We start from the raw sequence: 20,173 nt of genomic DNA, 5'->3' as shown, positions 1-20,173 counted from the left end.
CGTCAAAAGAAAATTTTCCGGACTTTTCTCGCGATAAAATCGATGAAATCGACGACAGCCTTTGAGCACTTCGAAAAGAGACTTACTTTAACGAGTAAAGTTTGACAGGTGCTCTGCAACAAAGCTAAGAAATCCGTAATTAACGACAGCACCCACATCGGACCCATGGTTAAGAGGCTACCGACTATTCCAAAAAGACAGTGCAGATAAATTCCAGCCTGAGCTGCCGTCAAAAGGGTCGAATCTAGTCGTGGCGCTTTCGACGATACTTTTTCCTCTAAATTTTGAATCTTCCAAGCACCGGATATCGAAGCAGCTACACCTGTTGTACGTAATATCGAATCATCGAGATATCAAAGTTCGATTAAATTAACGCCATGAGAGATTTAAATTTGTTACATCGGTTAAACTCGATTACCTAAGGATAAGATCGCGGCTTCTAGGGCAGTAACTTGTTGTATCGCCATCTTGTGCTTTGCTTCTTTCAGAACGAAAAACATGATCAAACTTAAAATCGTAGCAGCTACTAAAAGTATTCCACCAAAGAGGCCTCTGAAGAAAAAGGAAATGTTACGTTTAAATTACGGATTAAAGTTTCATTTTTCTCTTAAATTCCTAATAAATAATACCTATGAGCACTGGTGCAATCGATACTAAGTCTATGCATCGATCTTGCCGAATTTTCACTCTTCGTTTCGGTTCTTTCGTCCGTTCTCTTCCACATTTCGAAAAGTATTACCGAGCATATCAAACTGAACTCGATCGTGCAAGGGAAGAGAAAAGGACTTGCGTCGCTTAAAAGCGATTTCAGAATTCCTTCGTCGCCCTCGTATGCGTGGCCCAATTGATCGATCTCGTTGTGTGTTTCCTCGATGAGAGCCTGAAACCAAAGGTGTCATACAAGAAGCGTATACAGAAAATCGTACAAAATCTGGACGCTTTTTATTAATCGCTTTTATATCAATCAATTAGGAATTAATTTTGATCGCGAGAATCGCCCTTCTTTCTTTCTCGTTTTTACGACATACGTGTGTATATATTTTGTCGACACACACACACACACACACACGTATGCATCAATTGCTATTCATGTGACTCGTGGTAGACACGAATGCCGAAAGTTCATCTCGCTTTATCGCGAAATTATTATTTTCAATATCGATAAGCACCGACTTCGATTTCGACAAACATCGGGGTTGCGGGCTTTGCTTTATAAACGCATGAGACTTGTTTCCGATATTCATATCGAATTGAATACCGATAAATATTACGTTCGATTTCGATAAATACTAAATTCGTTTAATCGATTCACATAGGTATTAAAAGCTTATCGATCATGGGAAGGTAATTTGAATTTTGCATTTATTGGTCGAACCTTTGCCTCGTATTTTTATCTTTTCTCGAACAAAGTGTTCTTACATATTCTTTCTCACAATTTCCGATTTTTTCCGAATCGAGGCCGGAATAAAACAATAATCTTCCTAAAATATTTCTAAACGTAACATTTTTAAAACGTAGCATTGGTAAAGCCATCGGAAGGATTTTACCTAATATTTTTCAAATTAGTTTGAATTACTGCGCTCGAATTACGTCATATTGATTTGGACTGAGAGGAGGCGTACGAAGTACTCCATTATTCGCTGTGGAAGTAATGATATGTTGATAATATGCGCATCTATGTTGTACACTTAACGGATAACGTATATCGAAATTATCGTTTATGCGTGTAGGCATATAGGTAGATATATAGGTATACGAAAGGTGTACCACGTTCCCTAATGACTATTAACAGAAATTCAAAGTAGAGATAGTGAATTGTAAATAATTACGATGTAAATCACCTGAAATCGGGATCTTTGAAAAGAAGATAACATCGAGTTACTCGTCGATAGAAAAATATAGGGGGGAGGGGGGAAAAAAGGAAATAGTAGATAGGTGTTTTTGACTTACCTGAAGCCACTCGCAAAGATTCGTCGCGATCATATGCATCAGACCTAATTTTGCGAGTGCTCCGAGTCTCACAAATTCAAGATTTTTACTGTTAAGGAATATAAAGTGCATTTGAGCTGTGATCAGGAGTAATCTCGCGGCTGGTGTAATCGCCCTGAATGGCCCGGAAGCTATTTCCGCCCCAATTTGCAATCCGGTAAATACCAATGAACCGGCACCAAATCCTACAGCGCCGAATCTCAAACAAAAGCTTCCATATTGTTGTGCCTGAGAAAAGGAAAAAGAAGAAACCCCTACTTTGCTCTCTTTCGTTACTACAAATCTATATGTTCGAGCTAACGATGAGCAAATGAGTGGTAGTACGTTAATAAAGAATGACAAAAAATAATAGAGGGAATTGTACCTGGCTAGTGTGAACACGTGCACCCTTTTCATCAAAGGTAAAGGTCTCTTCCTGTCTTTTGCCTTGCAGTATCAGCTTTTTTACAGCTTTGTCTTTCAGCATGCTGGCGTACATGGCGATCACGAAAGTAACGCTTCCAAGGTAGAGGTATAAATAAAACCCCTGAAAAGTCGAGTTCCGTCGTATCCTTTGATGTATGGCATTTAAAAAAAGTACAACGGAGAAAGAGAGGGGAGAGAGAGAGAGAGAGAGAGAGAGAGAAAAGAAGGAATATTTAACTTTTAGCCTCAACGTCGCAAATTATCCAATTTTTTTTCTCTTTTCTTTTTTCTTCTTCATTCGACCATTATCAAATAATTTCCACTGCCATTCGATTCGTGAAAAGGAATAGAAAAGAAATGGATAAGCTTGCTCCGACGTACCTGATTCAAAGCAATCGGTACTTTATGACTGATGCTGGCTGTAACTGGCAATGCGAATCCTATCACTATCAACAATTTGGCGTAAAGCATGCTTACGGTGGATACCAGTTCTCTCGGATGTTTATGTTTTGATTCGTGCGTCGTGGATTGCGTGACTTTCAAGATCGGTGCTTTTGCTAATGTAATCGAGTACGTTTACATATCTTTTCCTTGAAAAAAATGTAAAGAATATTCTGGGAAAAGTGAAAAAAGATATTTACCTTTATCGACGTCGAGAGCGTTCAAAGACGCGCAAGCCGTATTGACTGGCGTTAATTGTAAATAATTTGTTCGCAACTTTCGACGATCATCGTCGGACTGATACTGATCTATGTGTTTTGGATTCGTACGGAGGGATATCGGTAGTCCTACGCTCGGGGCGTGTCCTTGCATGAAATCCTGATCGTGCGGCATACAAGAAGGCAACGACATATTACTGCCTATACCAGAAATAAGCGCTCTGCCGATAGATAAATGGAAAATCTTATATTTTCGTTTGCACGTTTCACATTTGCATGTCTTACGATTTCTTTTCCTTTTTGTCGAAACGTACGATAACGTAAATCTTGCTTTGGTTTATGCACGTTCTACGTATGTATGTTCAAAGGTATAATCCTTTTCGATATTCGCGCGGTGTTTCGACGAGACAATTTGAAACGAATCGAAGAAGGATCGATTCTCTTTGCGAGATATCTGTACGTACATATTCGAATAAGATCATTTGATAACGTTACCCTAGGAGACCCCGTTTGTGATGGATGACGGCATTAAATCCGTTGCTTTCTCTTCTAGGACCGTTGTTTCTTCCATGAGAGGAAGGCAAATACTTGTTGTTCTCTAGTTCCGTGGTGATCGTCATCGGGTTAGACACAACTCCCGTTGATTCCTTAAATTCAGAACTTTACGAGTGCCAAGGTATTAGTAATAAGGTAAGGACTTGTAACGAATAATCATCAATGAAAATTTGCAACTTACTTTGCGACGTTAGCCATTTGCTTAAATAAAATGAGTTAAGGATTAATATTTAGGCACGGATGCGAGAAGGAAAGAAACGCGTTTAAAATTCTCCCCTTTTCACGCTCTCTCTCACCTCCCCCGCCCTCTCTTTTCTTTATTCGAAGGTGGCGCGACAATCGCTTCCGATTATTCACCGACAATGCGTCAAACTTTTCAGGTTGGCCGTGCTTGGATGAGGCCAGAGAGGATTCGCCTTCTGACTGAAACTTGGAAATTTATTCTCTAGTAAATTCGCGAGTTTGAATTTTTAGCAGGGAGGCCAACTACTTTCTCTTCTTCTTCTCCTTCTCTTTTTTCCTCTTATTCGTCCTTTTTGTCCTCTATTTCGAAGTCATGCTCTTAATCGTTTCTCTCGAAATATAAATCGAGTGTGCGCGAACGTAAAAAGTTATTTTCTTTTTTTCTAACTATATCTCTTTACGTTAACGAAATACAAGACAAGGTTGGTTTATCGATGATAATTTGCACGGCGTGTAAAACTAGTCGATTGTGTCGGCGTTAAACTGACAAACTTTTGTTTAAATCGCTCTGAAAGGATCCTGGAAACTGTGACGTTATCATCAGAAACGCGTCACGGAGCGAAATGAAACGCGCATTATAGACGCGTAGCCTAGTTTGTTTCTGCTGTGGAAAGCACGATCGCGCACAATTCTCTTTGCGAAAATTAAGGAAACCGTTTCTATTCCGACGTTATAACTTTGCTTACTCGTTATCTTTGGAAAAAATCGAAGGATCTTATTCGGAAGGAGTAATGAAAGAAATACGAATGAAATAAAAAGCCAGAGGACGAGTCTTACTTCTTCTTTGACCGTTTCGATCGTACTCGCACCGATGATTCCTTCGACCGGCGAATGGAGTTTCGTTTTACTTGCACGTTTTATTAGCACTTTGTAAAACGAAGAATGAAGCGATATACATATATTTTAAACGCATTCGTTTTACCGGAATATTTAGCAGAAGCAGAGATAATCGATAATTCTCGATTGGACAAACGCGTGTAACGTTTCGGTCGTTTCTCGAAATTATAAATTTCATTCGGTCGAGCGAGTATCGTCCTAATGAGTTATCGATAATGGCGGCATCCTTTTAATTTGTGCGCCGAATGAAACGTGAAAATCGTTGCTCTTAAGCTAAATAGTACGAGTTATTCTCTCTGTTACAATACACATAAATACGATCGACTTTTTCCCATAAAGAGGTAGATCACAAAAGCGAATATGATTTGTCTTTCTCAAGTCGAGAGTTACGGAAGAGTAAAAAGTATCGTTCCTTACGAAATTCCTTGAGATTTCCTCGATTTTCGATAAAGTCGAGTGACAATCGGCAAGAGGAACGCTGAATTTTCAATGATATCGCATAGATTTTTATAAGATCGTACCAGTGAATTTCGCATAATTATATCAGACTTTTTTTAAGCAGACTTTATATAGGGCAATCTCTTAAAGGGTAACGAGTAAAAACGGGCGAGTGTTGGATGTGGACCGTAAACCGATAATGACGTCTGCATCATGCTTTGCTCGCGAGACTGCCCGGAATATACATATTTGCCGAAACGATTCGAAAATTTAGATTGTTCCCGCTAAACGATACTAATTGTAAGCATTGCCGATACTTGTTAACGAGCCAAGGCTCGATTATCGTCCGTTCCTCAGTTCGTACATCGTCGTACGTAATACAGGCATACATTTCGTTTATTCGGAAGAACGCGAATTTCGTTCCGATCCCTCGATGATTGACTTTCTTCCTTTGCTCACCTCTCCTTCTACTATCGTTTAACTCGAAATTACATACGGTCAAACATCGTCGCGCCAAAAATAAAAAGTTCGTCGAGAGAAACTAATCAATTTAAGCCACCGACGTGTTCGAGAATCTCATAATGTTAGATGGACGGAGAGTTAACGACTGTTTCATTATTTTCAATGGAAAAACGACGAAAGAAAGAACGTTGAGAGGCCGACTTACGTTCAGGTGAAACTCGGTTCCTCGATGATGTTCTATGGAGCGAAATGGATTCTGAAGAGGAGGACGAGGATGAGGAGAAGGGGATTGGGGAGGGAGCAACCGGAAAGGAGTTCGTCGCTCATCCGCGTTGCTCAGCTAGAAGAGCCATCCTCCATCGGGTTCGACTGCGATGGCGGCGGTGGCGGCGACAGCGGCGGCGGCGGTGGTTCCCTGTTTCTGGGACTCCTCGTCGTCCTTGAAAGAGAGAGAGAGAGAGAGAGAGAGAGAGCTCTTTCCTGGGGTGGGGACCAAAGCGATGGAAGAGGGAGAACCGGAAGTGCCCGGATATGAGTTTCCGGCAAGGACAATTTGCAGCGCGAAATTGAATGATCGACTTCGATAAGCGGTCGAAAGAGAGAGCGAGAGAGAGAGAGAGAGAGAGAGAGAGAGTGCAGGTCCTATATTGGGAAAAGAGGGGAAAGGAGAGAGAGAGGAGAGATAGAGTCGATCGTGACGACTCGAAATGTCGCTATTACGATGATTCGTTAGCGTCATTACCGCCTGTCGCAAGAACCGGGAAAGAGGGCGCGCCCGCGCGCATACGAAATCCATTTGTCCTCCGTTAATTGTTATAATCGCGGAGGTACGAGCCTATTCGCACCGGACAGAGCTTACATGCTGATCGGGGATTCAAAACATAGCCCGAAGCTAGTTAGCTCTTTCTGTATATCGCCGAAAATGATCTTCTTATTTTGTTATCATTCGCGAAAAATAAATAGCATATAGCGTATAATAGAGATTTTCCCTTCATTCGGCCAAATTTTCTTTAGTACGGACACATGTATAAAAATATATCACTCTGTGCTAATAACATGTTTACACACGTATCGAAGATGCGAAAAGCCAATGGTGTCAATTTTCTCGTTGCTATGATTATTTGTAAATAATAAAGTTTACAAATAGTCTGCTTGTCTGTACGTTAAACGAAAAGTAATTCTCGATTTAGATAAATATTGAATATCCATTCCATGCAATTATCATTATTACATGGTTGCTTTTAGATAGACCGGTCAGTAGCTTTTCACATTTTTGATCATACAAACATTATTGATACGAATTAATATTTGTCGTTGAATAAGATCAAAGGGATGACACAAGTGGTATAATAAATGAAATGGAGGGTGAAACTCCATTGTGCATCGATTTTTTCTACAGATGTATTTGCTTATATGGATAAAAAAGAAAAAAAAAGAAAAAGATTAGAGAATGTTTCGACGACTCCGATTTCTTTCTCTACACGGAACAACGATGACGATGATGCAATATACATATTTCGAATACGAGGCAACGGACCGAACTTGATTTGCCGGATCACTGAAATTGTTGATGCAACGCGTGCCGTGATTGTGTCGTGCGGAAATAAAGGTGAAAGAGAAATAGGCGCTGGCACCGATCGACCGACGACCGCTTGGTTGGCGCTCTTTCGATCGTCCAAAAACGCTCGAATGATTGCGAGAATCGAGTGTCATTTTTGCACGAACGATACGCGCCGTTATAAATCGAACCGCGAACGGGCTATTTACCTGTCCTTTCTCACCAACGTCCCTGCTCTCTCTATCTCTCTCTCTCTCTCTCTCTCTCTCTTTCTCTCGTTCTTTTTCTCTTTCATCTGTACATCGTGGTCAACGCAACCATCACTGGCCACCAGGCTCCGCGATACAGAGGCAGAGACAGAGAGAGAGAGAGAGAGAGAGAGAGAGAGAGAGAGAGAGAGAGAGAGAAAAGAGAAAGCGGCCACACGGCCTGCCGACAGTTTCATTGGCGGCATCTATTGGAAAATTTATTCCAATATTTTCAATTAAAGTTAGACAATGCTTGGTTTGATAACGCTACCTGCTATACGCCGTTCTAGTTTACCGAGAGAAAAATAATATAGTACGCGCGAATGATCAGGAACCGCTTTCAGAGGCCGTCCGCGGTTGCGTCGTCGTCGACGACGACGACGACGACGACGACGAACGAGAGGAAAAGAGAAGAAAGGAGCCCTCCGAGCGGAGAGAGAAGCATCGAAACGAGTGGTAGTGGTAGTAATCGTTCTATGCCAGCAACTACTGAGAACGAACGGAAGAAGAGGGTGGTATTGGTTGGCCGTCGTCGAGTTCTCGAACAATACCCGATTTTGTTCGGTTACGTAGCTATGTGAGCAAGCTATCGACCAACTTTTTGTTCAATCGACTAACGTAATTATAATTCATCCCTTTCGCGATATTGAGCCTTTACCTTCTTGATACGCAAACGAGAAATTGTACCTACTTTTTCGTCTATCCATAAACTATATTATATAACATGATTCGCGTGGTGCAAATCGTAATGACATCGGCAAAAATAGAGAATGACAACTTTCTTTGTAATACATCCACGTATTGTAGTACAACTTGTTTTACATTCAACACGTACACGGTGTTGCGTAACGGTATAAAGAAAATTGTACATACTCGTATTATCGTTCGCTCCGTTTCAGATGCATGTACCTAATCTTCTAGACGAAATCTGCCAAAGGATCGATTCCAAATACGCGTCCTAGCTTTTGAATGAAAAGACATCGACGTCTACTACTGGCAGGATATTTTGTAAAAGGACACCCGGTACTTTAGTCCGCCCACGCATGGAACGATAATTAGATGCCTACCGGCATGGCCGCAAACGTCACGTGGCTGTCACAAGAGCTGTCATCGCTTCCTGTTAGCGCCGACGTTCGCGAACAACCGAGAAGGAAAGAGAACGAGAGAATGGTCGAAGGTACGATAAGCGAGAGAGAAGGAGCGAAATACGAGAAGCGTAGAGAAGCTTAGTAGCGCGAACTGGACGATACTGTGATTTGCTCGGACAGTTCGATCACCGTTCTTCGTATACTTCGACTGTGGTCTGTGTCAGAGTATTTTCTGTCCCTCCACGGGTTCTTTCACGTAGAAATGTTGAGAATGCATCTTTAATGACGTTCGAATGTTTTCCTCAATTTTTTCTTCCCTAAAAATCCTAATGTACATATCGTTAAGTTTCAATTTATTGCATTATTATCAATATGCGTTCTTTTCAAACAAATTAATACCTTTGGAAATGAAAGAATTTTTCCGCATGTTCTTGAATAAAGATTATGAGTTGGTAGATAGACGGAATAAACGTATATATTAAGAGAGAGAGAGAGAGAGAGAGAGAGAGAGAGGGAGAGGGAGGGCAGAGAAGAGAAGTAAAAAGAGAGCCGACCAATAATATGTTACTGCGAAAAGAAGGAGAAGGGAAAAGGGAGAAATCGAATGAACGTACCGAGGAGATAGATGATCTAATGAAATAATAGGATCCAGCGAGGCAGCCAGCGAGTACGGCGAAGCAAGGGTGAAAAAGACTGCCCGAAGTTCAATGGAAGCGGATGAATGTCCTCGCGTGCAAAGCAGTCGTCGGTACGGGTTTCGGGAGAAAAAACGAAGCCTCTGGCTTTAATACCACGCCTGGTGCTCACCACTTTGCGATACAACACTGTTTATAATTGAAATCGTCCCTATCTACCATTCGTTCTGTCTTTCGATTTCTCTCCATTATACGCACTTATCGATATTCGCGTCTTTATATTCTGCTACCTACTCGCGCAGTCAATTATCCTGGATTTTGCGATAGAAAATCGTCGTATAAGGAATCCTTGAAACTACAAAGAAACTTATACGTATCTCCCTTTATTTGAATTATATTCGATATCGAAATTGTGCGTGACTTGTGTATCCTTCGTTTCGAAAGGCTAGAGAAAAGGATTCCAGCGATAGAGGCTGAAGTAAACGTGTTGCTGGCTTCGTATAGCCTGGTTCTTTTAAAGAACTCGAAAGAGTAAGAGAGAAGAATAAGAGAGGGAAGAAAGATAAAGTTCGATTTACGATATGCCGTGCAATTTAATACAGTGCATTTCAATGTGTTTACGTTTCGGTGCGAAGAGTTTTCGCGAAATTGTTAGGGATAAATCCACTCGTTGGTGGAAATGAGCGCGATCGTGCTTCAAGAGGAACCCTTCGAATGAGTTCGATGTCAAAAAAGAAGCTTCGAAATAGAAAATCTGTGAAATTGGATATCTACTATCGCGTATTACAATGAATCGTTAGATTACGAATCTGTAGATCAAAAGAGGAACAATTTTTTGTCTATCAGGAAAGAAGGAAATTCGTGAAACGATGTGGTTTCGTTTTATGCTCGGCGATTGGAAAGTTGTTCTCTGTCGGACAGGCGTGGTCCATTCGCGAGGTCGCTCGAATGACTCTTCGAGTGGCCGGGCGCTAGAATTTACGTTCCCGTTTTCACCGATGGACGATAGACGAACGATTCGTTATCGCTATTCTTACCGGCCGAATCGGACGCGTTACGCGCGAATTTCGATTGGCGTTTAAACGGAAAACGCGACCGGTCCACTCTTGGGGTCTCTTCTATTCAGAGAAATCCATGCTATTTTATAACCAACGAGCGATACGATTAGCGATCTCGCCTTCAACGAGATTGAATCGTATAGATGCGATCGAAAGGGAATTGAAGGGTATTCGTAGAATAGAAAAAAAATCTTTTCGTTTGGAGAATCGAACGGGGGAAAAAAAAAAGACAAAATAGTATACGATAATGAAAGGAAAAGAGAAACGTCATTGCAACGGAGGAACTCAGGAGAACGTTTATAGTCGCGTTTATGACTCATTCGCGAATGATCGTCATTGAGATTCGTTGTTATACGCCCAGACGCTTAATGATTTTCAAGCGATTCTAACGGCCTAACAGTTTTGTATTTTTTGTACGAACCAAGAGAAGAACCCCTGCTTGATTTTACGCTGAATTTTCTCCCGACTTCGTTTATTTCCGACTCTTGCGGAAATCCGAAAAAGTCGTTATTAGAGGCGACGAAGGTCGTCGGGAGGAAATAGAACGGTCTTACTACGTTCCTAAAATCTTCTCGTTAATTTTCGGATCTATCCGCTTTCTCATAGGGAATCTCCGACGGCTCGAGATAGCGTAGTTACGTGCAATAGAAAAGGAACGAGAGAAAGATACATATAGAAGGGAGCATATGTGAACAGAGTGGAAGGGGAAAGAGAGACGGTGCATGCCCTGGTAACGGGACTCGAGTAAACTGGTAATACTAATGCTAGTAGTAATACCTAATAGCAGCCCGAAGCAGTGCCCGAGCCCGACTCCTTCTAAGTGAATTAACCTCGAGCTAATCTCAAGTTAAGTAAACCCCTAAGCAGACCTCGAGTGATGCATACCTACTACTTCGTACCAACGCCGCACCGGTCCCCAATCTCCTTTCCCTTAACGCGTTTTCTCCTACCGTATGTCTGACGCATAACGAAAGGATAGAGCGAGTTTATCGGAAACGACTATGAGATAATAAAGCTTCTTGACTTTGAGCAAAAATTCTTGTCGAAGAATATTCGATCGCAGTAATATGCTTTACAACGTATCATGGCGAAAATTATAAAGAAAGGATATACGATATATAATATTTCGCCGATGGAAATAATTATTTTTGAATATTATCTTTATATCAGGTCTTAATGAATAAATCAAACAGCTCTCTTTTCCCGAGGAGTTCTTTATATACGTGCCCATTTCTTTGCGATCTTGTTACCACTTTTTTTCTCAAAAGAAATAAAAAAAGAAAAAAAAAAAAAAAGGCCACAGACTTTATTTTTATTCCATCAGACGCAGCCGCTACACGGCTGCGTTATACTATCGCTGCCGATATTAATCTCTCTCTAATTTCATAGTAGCGGGGAGACTTCGGTAATTAACGACGGCGTTGAATTTTTTTTTTCTTTTTTTCATTTCTTCTTTTTTCTTTTCTTTCTTTCTTTTTTTTTTTTTTTCTATACTCGCGACACGTGCCGCTTGACGTGGAAAGAAGCCAACATAGTATACGTACCTGCTAGCTGCGTTAATCATCGTCGGTGCAGGTGACACGCTTGGCCAGTCTTCCTTTTTCCTCGCCTTTTCTTTCTCGCGGTATCACATTTTCTCGCTCTCTCTCTCTCTCTCTCTCTCTCTCTCTCTCTCTCTCTCTCTCTCTCTCTCTCTCTTTACCGCTCGAAAATAATTCGCGATAAGGAGTCACAAGAGTAAAGATTCGTAACGACATACCTCTATGAATTTCTATTGGATCATTGCTCTTAAATCGCAGCAAGACCGTCTTCCCTCGTAGATTAATAAATTTCGAATCGTCGACGTGGTTACAGATCGTGCAGGTTTCGTCGACAACGAACCAAGTTTTATGGAACGGCTCGCCTGTCACGAAACCCGGACGTCTGCGTCCATGCTTGCTTCGCTTTTTCTCCGCTTTCTTTATTCCTTCTTCCGCTTTCTTTTCTTTGCGACTTATCCTCATAGGACCTCTCTACCTGGATTATGAAAAAACATGGAATCTTGTAATATCGATCTTCTCGGGGCGTCTACGTATTATTGTGTGCCTTACGTATCTAGTTATCGTTTTTCTAACGAGAGGAAATAAAATGAACGATGAGAGACGATGGTAACGTAGGTGCCATCCCGATTTTCTCAATCGAATATCATTTGATCCGTAACGAGGATCGTTTTTATTTAAAATTAAACGAACAGTTTTAGCTCTTACCTATCCTTTTTCTCTTCTCCCACCATAGTAGTTTAAATTAAATGCTCGATCGATCGTAAAATTCAACGATTTACCCGAACAACAACAATTATAGAAACAAAATATGCGTTCTCGTATTCCCCGAGCACACCTCCCCGATTAAGAGGACTTACCTGCTACGTTCACGCGTGCATAATTATTATTGATTCTATTACATCCCGGTGGTAATACGCAGTCAAATTACGCTAGTCGCCCTATCAGCGCGATCGTTACGCACGACTCGCATTTAATTAGTGCTTACGATATTATGTCGGGTATGCAACAAAATTATAACCCGGCGATCGTTAAACATTCTGTTTTGTCGATTAATCGTTGCCCTAATGAACTTGATAAGCGCGCCCGATATATGCACTATTATCGATGGCCTTTTATGACGCATCTACGTTTTGACGTAAATAACGGATATTCGTACGATACCCGTAGGTGGACGATTGGAAAAGACGAGAGGAAAAGATAGAATGATCAAATGTTGACGTAAAATTTATTTAATCGGGGATAATGAATGGAAAGAAAAAGAAATGGATGAGATGTCTGAAAGATAACTGAAATGAAAATGATAAGAAACCTAATGAAATTACAATGTTACTTCTTTGAAAGGTATATCCCAGGGGGAATGTGAGTGGTTAGATTGCGAGCCACTATAGCATAGCATTGTTACAACCTAGTCCAGAGTAACTTGTGCTCGGTGGTGACAATTTCGTACCAACACGGGTACGGATACTCGTCACGTATTCGTATGCGTGCGCGAGCGATTACGAGAAATAGTGGTAGAAGATCGTGTGCATCCTATGCACCCATACATTCCTGTCGTAACTGTGCTCTTTTTCCATAGAAAAGCCGTCTGTACAGAGAGAGAGAGAGAGAGAGAGAGAGAAGGAGAGACAGCTTCGTGAAAAGCGCAATTTGACAGGGCATCCTATTAGTAGACGAGAGAATATCGGGGAAAGGGAGACAGCGGCAGGGAAGCTTAAAAAGGCGACTTCATAGTGCCGAGGATCACCGAGAATCGACGAGAGTGTGAGTGCATGCGTGCGCGCGTGCATAGATCGAGGCGTCAGCTAAAGCGCTCGTTTTTTACATTAAGCGACTAAATTTCCTTCCCTCCGGCTATAGTGAATATTCGCCCGAAAAGCGATTCGATCGTTTCTCGTCCTTTGATTTCGTTCCCGCCTTCATTTTTTTTTTTTTCTGTAAGCGCGCTATACCGAAAACCTGGCATTTCGCTCTGGCTTTGGTCCTTCTCTTTGGTACTACTTCGATCGATCTTGTTCCAACGAGACAGAAGTGCAATTTTGACAATTGTCTCGGACTTCATAAAAAATTTCTACTCTTTTTAGATGATTATTGTTTCATCGATTATACCAATCGACAAATTTTGATAGGTGCACATTGCATAAATATATAGAAATGGTTCGTTACGTATATAGGAAATCGTAGAGAACCGGTCAGCATGGAGAAACGACGCGATCGCACCAAAGTTCGACCTTTATCGCCGCTTGTCCCGAAGGCATCGTGACGCGAAACAATGCGACAGCGTCCTGTAATTATGTTAAGTACGCCGGCGGAGCATGGAAACTACGGTGCGCCGACTAAACTACCACCGCGCTCGTAAGTAGTTTGGTTTACAGAGATTCGCCCTTGTATACAGGATGGGAAGGACCGGAGAAGGACCGAGAGAGTGACGTAGAAGGGGACGAGAGAACGAGTGTATATTGCAAGCTAGCCTATAACGTAACGCTGTTATGGAGCAGTACAACCGACCGCCCTTGTGATCAGACAGTAACTAGCTACTCCATTCTCGCATACATACTTAATATATAGGTTGAACGGGCTACCACTTTCCTTTCTACCTCCGGCTACAACGATCCGTTAACGTGTTTTTCGTGCTTTCTTAATAGATTTCCATCCTCTTCTTGAAATACAATCGGAACGTCGAATCGTCTTTTCTTCCTTTTAATGATTTTTCAACGTTCGATTTTGTGCTCGTTAATATGTACGAATGCATTTTACTCGAATAAAGGATAAAACAATGAAAATGTCATTCGAGAGGAAATGAAACTTATTTATGAAAATGTAAAATATTATTCTAATCTTCACAATTCACAAAGCTCGCATAAACTTTCTAGGGTACTTGTAACTTTCGATTGATGTTGCATATTACATATGCATATATCGATTAACTTTCGTATTCGTGATCGTTGCATAGACAACATTACTCTTCACTTTTCCATCGGAGGTGCTGGCCGGTCGAATACGTCGGTGCGCGTACGTTTATACAAATGAACGTGTTTCACGCTGACAGATGACACTAATGTTTCTCGATGACTGAATTACATCGATGACAAAATTACGGACCGTGCATAATCAGAATTGAATGACATTTCAACCGCAGTAAATCCGTTCCGTTACGTAGATGATGCCGCCATTTCAGTGGATGCGGGTCAACGCAGTCGTGAATTATGAAATATAATATAAGGTACTTAAATAACTTGTTAGAGTATCTTATAAGGGAACAAAATATTTTGAAAAATTTATAGGTGTTCTTAATAGGTATTCTTAATCATATATAATCGCGTAAAGTCGTAGGTTTAAAGGAAAATCAGGGGCTAGCATTAAAGCGACTCTTTTTTTCTCGCTTGCAAAGACGTAAAAAAAGGGGCCGTCCAGAAAGAAGAGTAACAATTACCGGTCGAGAGAGAAAAGGAATGACAAAGCCGCGAAGAGGAGGACATTGATGACTGACGTATCTGTATTCCACAGTGATGGCAGACAAGCACGTATATCAAATAATTAGATTGCAGACTGAAACGTCAATAACCATGTCAAACCATTACCCGTACGAGACCCTGTCGACCGGTTCGACGTTGGTCGGTAGAACGGATCGGGTGATAGCTGGTTGGCTGGCCGCCTGTCTGCCTGGCTGCTTGCGAATTTAACCGAGTTAGCAAACAACTCATTTAACGAAATTAGGGCTCGGAGCATCGCTTAAAATCGTAGAAATAAAATTACGTTCGGAGCAAGGGGTCGATCAGTCGGTCGGCCGGTCGGTCGGTCGGTCGATCATTTGGTTTTACGTCGGTTGGACGAGAAAATTAAAAAATATGAAAATTCATGTTTTGTCATATGAAAAACTTCTTTCTCTCTTATTTATTTCTCTATGTTTCCTTGAAAATTATTTTCTCCGAATGAAAGCCACTCTTAAAAGCGTCCTTTTATCTCGGAGAAGAAAAGTTTACCGCTAGGTTCTAGCGAGAAGAAGGCGTTAAGAGCGACGCCATTAGGTTAATAAATATAACGGCGAGTGTCTGGCAACAAGCGTGATTCCTCAACGTACCGGACAAGTCCCGCGGTCTCGTTATAAACGAGATGAAGAGCGTACCTATAAAGACGACCTTTCAATCTTTTTCATCGATCCTCTTCGTCACGGTTCCATGATCATCACCAACGTCGTACGCGTATAAGCCTAGCCTTACCCTCGAGTTTACAGAGCGCCGGCTCCGTCATCCCCCTACCTATTTGCTCCCTTCTCTTTCTACCTCCCTTTCCCACTATCTCTATCTTTCTTTAAGGTCTGCAATATCGTGCGTTCCTATCTGTTAATATAATTTGCAAAAACGTAAGAGCAAACAATGATAAATCGAACGCGTGGAATGAGTCGCGGAACGACGAATGAATAATATATATGTGAAAGTAATGCGAAAGACTAGGGAGCTAGTCTTCGGTGCGATTCAAAATTCAAAGGAGGAAAGAAGCTTTGTCGAAAAAGACAGAAAGGAAGGAAGAATTTTCTATTTGCTATTCTCAAGCAAAAAATATACTCGAGATACTCTCTGATGTGACAGCTTGAAGCATTGACCTCGGTCAGATCTCTCTCTCTCTCTCTGTCTCTCTCGGCACGTATCTACAATGCTCGCGATCGAACCGTCGTCGTCGTCCTCGTAGTTGTTCGCGTGGAAGCGCAGCGTAACGCTTCCGGCTGGCTGACTGGAGTCGAGTCGAGGCTGACTGCTCTTGGTGCTAGTCGAAGGGTCGGAGGTGATGCTCTTCCGAGGTCGCTCGTTCGCGAAGGGAGGAAGAGTCGCAAGGCGAGAGACGACGAGAGACAGCGAGCGGTTTAAGGCACCCACACGTCGGCGCACGCCTCGTTGCTCTCTCTCTCTCTCTCTCTCTCTCTCTCTCTTCTCGTTCGAACTAGACGCGAAGGGTAAAGCGGCCTGAGTGAACCGAGCGATAAGACGGATGAAACGAACGAACGAGGTGAACGGCTGCCTCGAGCATGCTTCCCTCTTTGAGGGTCCTCGCGCGCCCTCGAGGTCGAGATCGATTTTCACGCGATGTTAATCGTCGCTAAATCCTGAGACACGAGTTTTGCAAACGAACGAGACGAAATGGTACGACTAATATATCCTGTTGAATTTAAAAAAGACATTTTCAATGGAGAAGAATATGTGTAGTCGTTTCTAATCGCAGTATCGATCGAGTCCACGAGTTAAACATTTATATGAATACAATTCGAAGATACGAGACGTGGTAATAATCGAAAAGTTTCTAAAGGATCGCTTCAATTTAATAAGTTTGGATCAGTGCGATCGTATACGCGAGTGTACGCGTAGAAGTCGAAAGCGACGATCCAAACGATACAAGCAAGGGTGTCTATAAAGTTGCACGGTGGTTGGTTCGAAGGAAACGTCTGTTTCACCGGCGTCGTCAAACGTCGGGGAGCTCGGCGAAACAATGCGCATTGCGCCTTCCGTTTGAGATACGATTCGTCGTCGTCGTCGTCGGCGTCGTCGTCGTCGTCGTCGTCGTCGTGGTCGTCGTCGTCGTCGTCGTCGTTGGTGTCGTCGTCGTCGTTTGGTTGGTCGCTCGCTCGTGCACAAGTTGCCGTCTATGTTACTACTGTGACCGCACACATTGTGTCTTCGACGTGTGTATGGAGAGACGCGTTGTTCACGAATACTAGCTCGACACGGTGCGCATCGACTATCATGACTTTGCCATCTGACAGCCTTCTCTCCTTCTCCTCCTAACTTCATTGTCTCTGCTATATTGAGAGAGGGTGTGTGTGTGTGTGTCTGTGTGCGTGTACGTGAGCGAGAGAGAGAGAGAGAGAGAGAGAGAGAGAGAGCTTGCATGCGCGTCTCTTCATGTGTGCGTTCAAGCTATATACGTCTATGCCACTCGCACGTTCTCATTGTCACAGGGGGGTAACTTTGAAAAGCAATGTCCTTCTGGACGTTCTCATTTACATGGACGATTTCCCGCTCGAAAATTAGAACGATGCGGCGCGGCGCCGAGGCGATAATTGAGACGCGCTCTCTTTCTCTCTCTCTCTCCCTCTCTTTCTCTAGTATAAAGCAATAGATTAAGAAGATACAAGTTAAATTTGTACATTTTCTCCTTTTTTTCTTTCCACTTGTACTCTGATTAAACTGTACAATTGACGATGCATATTTATATTTAATCCTATTCCCCAGTGTGCGATCATTGATCTGGATTAAAGTCATACAACCGTGTTTCGTGCTACGATTCGTTGATTGCAGAATAAAATTTAGACAAACTTGTTTTCCAATATTTGTCGTACGCGTTATGAATTTTTACGCTACTCAAACTTGTCCGAATATCGAGCTAAACTTTTATTTTATTCTTTTGTTTCTTCTTGACTAGAACGTTCAAATGGCAAATGTTATGCATCTGATTTGAGAGTCATACATGTCGCAGGAGTAATGGATAGATTGTTTTTATGATTTTACGAGAAACATGTTCGAAAGCTCACTGATAGTATATACGATAGAAAAGTAATAATATTTGTAATTGATACATCCTATTGTTGTGAATTTCATTAATTGTTACATATTGTCAAAGTAAATTGTTCTTGTTAAAATTTCGAGATTGTTACAATTACGCATATTGCAATATCCGAGATTATTAAATTAGCTTTAAAGTTTCATTTTAATTTTGACGGACGTAAAGTTTTCACGAACAATTTCATATTTTTATGCTAGCTCATATCCTTGTCATTTATTTACAAATTTAAACGTATAAAACGTATAAGTGGAAAAAATAGAAAAGGCGCTCTTTAAACGTTCAAAAAAAAAAAAAAGAAAAAGAAGAAGAAAATTAAAGGACAGATATATATTTCTTTTTCTTTTTTGAAAAGAAAAAAAAACATAAACGCTTGTTCGGTTCGAAGCGTTCGACTTTCGATACTTTCGTTTCTTTCTCGAAAGCTTTATTGTCGTTTCTCCTTCGTTCTCCTTCTCCTCCGATCAACGAAAGATCCTCTTCCTTAGAGTTTCTTATTTAATTAAACTTCGCGAAATAGACTGTAATGAATTTAGATACACCTTCCGTCTTCCGCCTTTTCTCGTCTCTGAGATTCCATTAGGAATTACTCGATACTGGATAGGGATATGCTTCGAGATTAAGGCGACCACAGTAGTGTAAGTCGATATAAGCCGAGCAAGATACGGAAGTGGAAGTAGTTACGAACCGTTATGGTCGACCGACGATTTTTCTCCTTTTTATCTTTGGAAAATTCATTACGCGTTTAATCGCTTGCATATTAATTATTTTATCGGATTAACGCGGTATTCCGAGTTCACGAAATAAGTTGTCGGTCTTATCGCGATTATTATTATTATTATTATTATTATTATTATTATTATTATTATTATTATTATTATTGTAGAACGTTAAATCGTCTTAATACGATTCACCAAGATGATTTAATTTATTCGTGTCACGAACAAAGTTTCTAAGAGACCCTGACAAAAGTATTGAGTCAACGATCTGCTTGTTACTGAAATATTCAACGTCCCATGTTTCTTTCATTCTCATTGAACGACCGCGTAATCGTCTTCATACGTTACTGCTTCGCTTTGAAACTCGATTGCTCGCACGCAAAAGAGGGGACGATGGAGTACTTGCGTTTGAAAAGCTTGAAAAAGACAGAACGAGGAAGATTTTCGTCTCTCGCTCTTACGTCCTTTTCGTCCTTTCGCATAAGTCTCTGTCGTTTCCATTCATCTAATATCGACCGTGAAAGTAGCAAGCGACGAAAGAGAAAACTGAGATAGCGAAGGAAAGTCGAGAAAGGAATAAATTCGCGTAGACGTCCTGGCGAAACAATTTGATTGCAATTTTCTCTTCTCTTTTCTTTTTTCTTCTTTCACTCCTTTCTCTCGAAATTTTCGACCTACGTATCCAACGTTTTTGTTTGCCTCTTCTTTTTTTTTTTCTCTGTAATTTTAATTTAAAGAAAAGACGCGTTTGAGTGATTCGCGATTCAAGGTCGACGGCCGTCCATTCTCCTACTCCTCTTCGTCTTTTCCAATTAAAGACTTCGCTAAAGTTTCTGTAACTGCAAAGCATCAATCTCTTCCACTAGCTTGCGAAAGACCGGGTGCGAAATACTCGCCAATCTAAGTTCTCGTTGACTTTAATTATGCGTAGAGACTACGTCGATCGCGCGAGTCGAGTAAAAAAAGAAAAAGGAAAAGAAAGAAAAGAAAAAAGAAACGGAAAGAAATTCAAGTGCCATTAGAGGAGTATCGATGACCCAAGTAATAACTCGAAAATATTCTCTCTCGCGTTGTTTTTGCTTCTTGCTGGAAGGAATCGATACTCGTATTTTCGGGAGAAAAAAAGCACGTTCAGAGAATGCGAAACAAGGGAAAGAAATAGGTACGGGCTAAATCCGCTGGTCGAAAA

General features: G+C 41.4%; 1 protein-coding gene across 12 annotated transcripts in view; it reads right to left on the bottom strand.

Moving 5' to 3' along the window:
• LOC124431774 (proton channel OtopLc-like) overlaps positions 1-20,173 on the bottom strand; it is a 29,391-nt gene that overhangs the window by 465 nt on the left and 8,753 nt on the right. Inside the window, exons 1-11 of one of the 12 annotated variants that reach the window (XM_046980039.1) lie at positions 7,356-7,373; positions 5,794-6,027; positions 3,790-4,037; positions 3,549-3,713; positions 3,036-3,274; positions 2,776-2,951; positions 2,354-2,515; positions 1,951-2,217; positions 630-880; positions 419-552; positions 87-322 (exon numbers count right to left, since the gene is read on the bottom strand). In XM_046980039.1, coding sequence (XP_046835995.1) covers positions 87-322; positions 419-552; positions 630-880; positions 1,951-2,217; positions 2,354-2,515; positions 2,776-2,951; positions 3,036-3,274; positions 3,549-3,713; positions 3,790-3,806 — 1,647 coding nt within the window. In that variant the 5' untranslated portion in view covers positions 3,807-4,037; positions 5,794-6,027; positions 7,356-7,373. Of the gene's footprint in view, positions 1-86; positions 323-418; positions 553-629; positions 881-1,950; positions 2,218-2,353; positions 2,516-2,775; positions 2,952-3,035; positions 3,275-3,548; positions 3,714-3,789; positions 5,149-5,209; positions 5,240-5,793; positions 6,663-7,355; positions 7,374-20,173 lie in introns of those variants that run through there. The other 11 variants (XM_046980038.1, XM_046980037.1, XM_046980041.1 and 8 more) reach the window with 11 other exon arrangements.

The sequence above is a fragment of the Vespa crabro genome, chromosome 22 (assembly GCF_910589235.1).
Source record: "Vespa crabro chromosome 22, iyVesCrab1.2, whole genome shotgun sequence".
Classification (NCBI taxonomy): Eukaryota; Metazoa; Arthropoda; class Insecta; order Hymenoptera; family Vespidae; genus Vespa; species Vespa crabro.
The sequence above is the reverse complement of the archived record's forward strand: the minus strand, read 5'-3'. Positions and strand labels throughout refer to the sequence as shown.